General features: G+C 33.6%; 1 protein-coding gene across 1 annotated transcript; it reads right to left on the reverse strand.

Annotated features, from left to right (window-relative positions):
• Positions 1–228: 228 nt before the first annotated feature.
• LOC128184559 (uncharacterized) lies at positions 229–5,456 on the reverse strand. The gene is made up of 5 exons (XM_052854098.1): positions 4,942–5,456; positions 2,678–2,824; positions 2,251–2,389; positions 850–1,014; positions 229–713 (listed from the first exon to the last, which is right to left on the reverse strand). The coding sequence occupies exons 1-5, from the start codon at positions 5,424–5,426 to the stop codon at positions 516–518; spliced, it is 1,134 nt and encodes a 377-aa protein (XP_052710058.1). The 5' UTR covers positions 5,427–5,456; the 3' UTR covers positions 229–515.
• Between the last annotated feature and the right edge of the window lie 251 nt (positions 5,457–5,707).

Below are 5,707 nucleotides of genomic sequence, written 5' to 3' on the forward strand. Positions count from 1 at the left end.
TATTACGTACAGTGAAAAACGTAATATAGCTAACTGCCTTAGAATGAATTGATGCTTACAGCAAACTAATTTTCACTCCTTGCGAGTTTTAAACATGTTGTGAAGCTAACCAATATAACAAATAATGTTTATAATGATGCAAAATCGTCCTCCCTGGCACTTCGTTATAAGTATCATGTATGTTTTACTGTATCCATATAATGGCACAATAATAATATAAAAAGCATTAAATTCCTGACATATTTTATTTGTGTGATGGGGTGGTAATTAGTAGACCCCAAAACAAGCACAGCTATACATGTATAACATACAATGTCAAGACATACATGTACTTCTTACATTCTTAATTGAAAACTTGTGTAGAAGTTTCATAACTACATGTAGGCATATTTACAACAGCCATTTTCACTTATGCACACAAAGTTTAATAATAATGATTATATGTATATCAATAAACATTTTATTGAATACATTTCTTGAGCCAATATACACAAAAGAATCTGCAGATGTGTACTTCAGTTATGATTCACCTTTGATTGCACAAATCCGAACCAGAAGAACAATTCTAAAATTTCGTGTCGGTCACAGAGATCCATATAATCAAACGGTCGGGTGTAGGATATCCTTGCCTTGTTTGTACCGTTAATCTCTTTACTCTTCTCCAGCAGCTCTTCATAATGTTCTTGATTAATATCAAAGTATGTTAAAATGACCTGGTCAAAATTAACACAATGTAGGATTAGACAAAAACAAAACATTAAAAATTTTGATTTTTATATTCATACTGCATTTTATACGATATTGTTAAATACCTGTTTTACATGTAATGTATATCCACATAATACTTACTTTGGTTCCAATACATAGAATTCCCACTACATTTGGTCTAAAAAGTGAACTGTCTCGTTCCATCAGGAGTTGAACTCCATGCTGACCAAGAGCTTCCTCTGACACATTTTTGTATGTGAATGTTTCTGCACTATAACTTCCTTTAAAAGCATTGCACTGTTTTACCTGAAAATTTACAATCAATAGAGCTCAATTCTAACCACTTGTTTTTAAAGCCAGAAACTTATTACATGTATTTCATTAATTCATTTCACCAAAGACTATTTAAAATTGATCTGTCATAAATAAGGAATTGGACCACCCTAAGAAAAATGTGTTTGGAATTGCTGCTTGGGGTTTTCCTGACCAAGGAGGGAGAGAGAGATTTTTTTTTCAAACTGGAAGTTTATCTTATTAAAAACTGGTAAAAAATCTCAATGAACCTTAAGCATAATTAAGGTGTTATATAACCCAAAACAGATACATGGGTTTTTCAGAAGCTGAGGAATAGCCTATAATTTTGATCCTTTGTTTGATTTATAAATAGACATTATATTGAGCAGACATGTACATGTATCTCAATTTCTGTGTCTGCTGAGAACAAGAGGTAATGGTGACATCATAATCTATAAAGGATGATATGTCATGCCATACAAATCATACTGGAATACATATTTTCGATAACAAAGTATACATGTATTTCTAAATTTATCAATTTTGCCAATTTTTGAATATTTCCTCACAATATACTTAAATAATTTGTAACATAGGCCCTATGTAGTAGAAAAACAGATGTGTTTACTTCAAAGAGTGATAACTCAAGCAGAAATATTTATGCAAGTTGGGATTTTTCATAAAACATGACATCTGCTGAAAAATGTCTCTCTCTCTCTCTCTCTCTCTTCATCTGTTCATTTTCTCCTGATGTATTACTCATACAAAAATAATTTGGAAGATGTACTTGCTAATACTATTATAATTGATCATTTATGCATACAATGTCTATTTCATTGAAAACCACAACGAATCATCTTTTATTTTTCTGAAACATACATGTATAGTAAAGAGAATTTTTGGAGTTTGTGATAGGATTTGATTGTTATCCAACTGGTGCATTTTAAATCCCCTCACAAACTATGGCTCTGGGATAAGAAACTTACATCTTGTTGAATAAAACCACAAATTGTAAGAAATCCTACATACATGTATCAACATTATGTATATAATCATTATGGTAATAATTAAATCATAATAAGATGCTGTCACTAACAACAATAACTTATTCTTTTAAAAATCAAGCAAACCTTCCCAAACCTTGGAACCTCTTATCAAGACCCTGCAAACCTTTCGAACTTAACATTGATCTGACAAATGCTATCATTATGAAGCTCTTTGATAAAATAATAATGCATCTTAACTAACCTCTGTTACAACAATCAGCTGTAGAAATGACCCCACTGTTGGTGGTGTAGTCGTCGGGAGAGTCACAAAACGGACGGCCGGTGTGCCTCGAACATCAACACCTCGGATACAAATGCTCTCCGGGTACATCTTACCAGGCCTAAATGAAAGAAGTTGTGAAATTTCTGTGATCTTACATGTTATTTTTTGAGTCAATGTGATAAGTATGTTTTCACTAAGCATCTATTACTATGCATGTATTAAATCTAATAATTTATATCTTTTCCGTATAGCATCTTTTATCAGCCGGCCTTTGACAAATTTCAGCCTTCGGGCATTCTTACATCTGGCTCTGATTTGGCTGGTTGGGCTGATACAGATGTAATATGGAAAAGGGTATGAATATTTATTATTTTTCATGCTGTATTAATATTTAGAATATACCTACTCGGGATAAAGGAGACAAATTTTGGAGAAAGCCATGAACAAATGTGTGAATCTTCCCTCTTTCTGTCTGGGTTTCCACCATCTAACAAGAATCATGGAGAAATAGGTCCAAAAATCGATCAGGTTTGTCCTCCATCTATAGAATATGCTGTTAAAGAAAAATAGGTCCAAAAATCTATCAGGTTTGTCCTCCATCTATAGATCCACTGAGCTATTGAGACCCGATATATAGAATATGCTGTTAAGGGAAAACAAAGAAAGTCTTCTTATACATACATGTATATATGCATTTATTACAAGATTGATTTCAATAAATGAGAATATAAATTTCTACACAAATTTTCAATTGCAAGTATATTATGCATGTTTAAAGCAATATGAGCTGTATATTTTAGAATTTTATTTTGGTTCAAAAAACTGTTAGAATGATAAGTCTGCATGTAACTACTAACTTAAACTTTTATGATAATTAAAATAAGATTTGAAAAAAATCATTTATTTTTGTCAGAAGAAAGATTTCTCTTCTAAGGAATATATAGCAATTAAATCCATTTTTGTACAGGATGACAATAATTCAATTTTGCTTCAATTCATGCTTCTTACTAATGGCTTTTCCCACAAAAATATAGCTAACAGAAATTTAAAAGCCATGATATTTTTTGTAATTTTAGCAGAAAAATAACACTTAATCCTCTCAGATTGAAAGAGAAGCGAAGTACAAGCATCATCAGCCATGGGTTTTTGACGATTACAATTCAACAGTCCTCTGACACTTAAATAATGTTAACATGTTAAGAAATCTTAAAAGATATTTGATTTAATTACATAAGGAAAAAAATTCAGGTAAACAGAAATTCAGCTAGTAAAGGCAAGAGTTATCGTTCTTCACTCAATGTGTTTGCCTGTGAAAAAATCGCTATCATTGCACAAATAGTTAATTTATAATCTAAAACTTTGGGAATAACAATTCAACATTCAAATTCATAAAACTATGTTTCATATTAATGCTAAAAAGGGATATTCCCGTATTTTTGAGGGGTATTTCAGTTTTTTCAACGGGCATTTCTGTAAATCATGGGCATATTTCAGTAATTGTAGTTACCCCTGAATAATTAATAATCCATGCCCCATTATGATCCATGTACAGTAATCAGTAATCAGCTGCTACATGTGTCACTACTGGGATAAGAGAAATATGACATGGGTCAGGGATTCAAACTATTAGGCCCCTGAATTTCTAGTCAGGTGCTCTACTCAATCGCAGCTTCTCGGGCCTTTCCAGCAAGCTCGGAAAAACACCTCGAATGTATTAACATTACCGGATGTAAGAATTTTATACAAAAAGGAGTCGCTTCCCATTAAAATAAGTATCGGCTAGACAGCCTTATAAGTTGCTTCTGTGTTATAATTTAGGGTATATCATTTACTTTCATCAAGTCTAGCTTACATTTCATAGTCAACAGATCTTAAAATGTGTTGTATTTATATCAAGTTTTATAAAAAGGGGGGTTGTCATGGACGCTTAGGTAATACATTCGAGATGTTTTTCCGAGCCTGCCGGAAAGGCCCGAGAAGTTGCGATTGGTGGTCTACTGCCTGAGCTATCCAGAACCACCAGGGACGTATATCCTGCCAGAAATGGCCAATCAAATCAGTCTGACAGTAACACAGAAAAAGTCAAGTGCAAAAGCAGAGACATAAATAACAGAGATTGGCAACTTCACCATTAGCGTGTTTTGTTAATGAAAAATGGTACCGGACCAACCTTACTTTAAGAACTACATTTTAGTAATTAAACTGAGATAATGATCTTAAAACAAAAGTATATTGTTTTAATGAAAAGTGTGCAAAGGTTTTAGACATTTTTGAGACAAAACATTGAGAAATAAGATTAATATATAGAAAATATATTGGCCAGCTATAAAACATCGGCGAAATCTCAGATGACGAATAGACAATTGCCACCTAAAACTCCTCTTTTAATATTGTTTATATGACATAAACTCCTGAAAATATAATATTTTGAATGTTTTGGTAATAGGTTTTAGCTGTTTATATTTCGATATAATTGTTTATTAAAAAGATATTCTGATTTAAACTGGGAACACTTTACAATAGGGACCGCGGGATTTCGCAAGATTTCGATCAGATGCCAATCTCTGTTATTTATGTCTCTGGCAAAAGGAACAGAAATCTACGATTATGTATCATACTGATCATAAAGCCAGTAAAGATAACAATTTTTTGACATTGAAAAGTTAATACTTTTTGAAATCTTCCCCAGATTGTAATAATGGGTTTGTTTGTCTCCTGCTCTTGCTCTCCTCTGATTCTTCTGTTTGTAGGCGTGTCTCCAAATTATCTTTATTTTCTTCGAATTCTTTCATTGCATTCTGCGTCTGTTGTATTTCACCAGGAATTCCTTGGCCATGTTCCTTGTCAAAGTCAAATGAAAATTTCCAACAATCTTCTGTACATCGCAGTAATTTCTGTCTTATCTCGGGCAGTCTGTCTAACCCGTGAAACTGGATGTCTCCGCGATCTTTCAGTACAGACACGAAATTTGAAAGATCTGTGGCATTCGCGTCATAGTATACACCTAGAGTAGACAGGTGATCTATTTTCCAGTCTAATGCTCTCCTTGGAAGTTTCCAAATTTGTCTGCGAGGTGCTACAGGGAACTCATATTCAGAGCTACATGTACTTTCCAATGATGAAGAATCATCCTTTGGTATTTGTTTTGCCGCCATGCCGTCGAACAAAACGAAAATGAAAGTAGTGGAATGCGTGCGCATGTGAAAAAAGGTTACCACTGCATTCGCCCCATGTTTGTTCAGCCCCGCGGAGAGAGAGAGAGAGAGAGAGAGAGAGAGAGAGAGAGAGAGAGAGAGAGAGAGAGAGAGAGAGAGAGAGAGAGAATATTATATTCTAGCTATAGTAGATTGATGGCACTGATACATGTAAGTGACTATAAATGCTAAATAAATAAGACAGGGGCTTGAGGACAGAATCGTCCCGGGGGGTCTTTGTA

Source organism: Crassostrea angulata, chromosome 5, assembly GCF_025612915.1.
Source record: "Crassostrea angulata isolate pt1a10 chromosome 5, ASM2561291v2, whole genome shotgun sequence".
Classification (NCBI taxonomy): domain Eukaryota; kingdom Metazoa; phylum Mollusca; class Bivalvia; order Ostreida; family Ostreidae; genus Magallana; species Magallana angulata.

Coding starts and splice junctions, on each gene's coding strand:
- LOC128184559 (XM_052854098.1), bottom strand. CDS start 5,426: ATGGCGGCAAAACAAATACCAAAGGATGATTCTTCATCATTGGAAAGT. Junction 2,390..2,677: donor ATTTGTCTCCTTTATCCCGA/GTAGGTATATTC, acceptor TCTTTCATTTAG/GCCTGGTAAGATGTACCCGG. Junction 714..849: donor TTCTATGTATTGGAACCAAA/GTAAGTATTATG, acceptor AATTTTGACCAG/GTCATTTTAACATACTTTGA.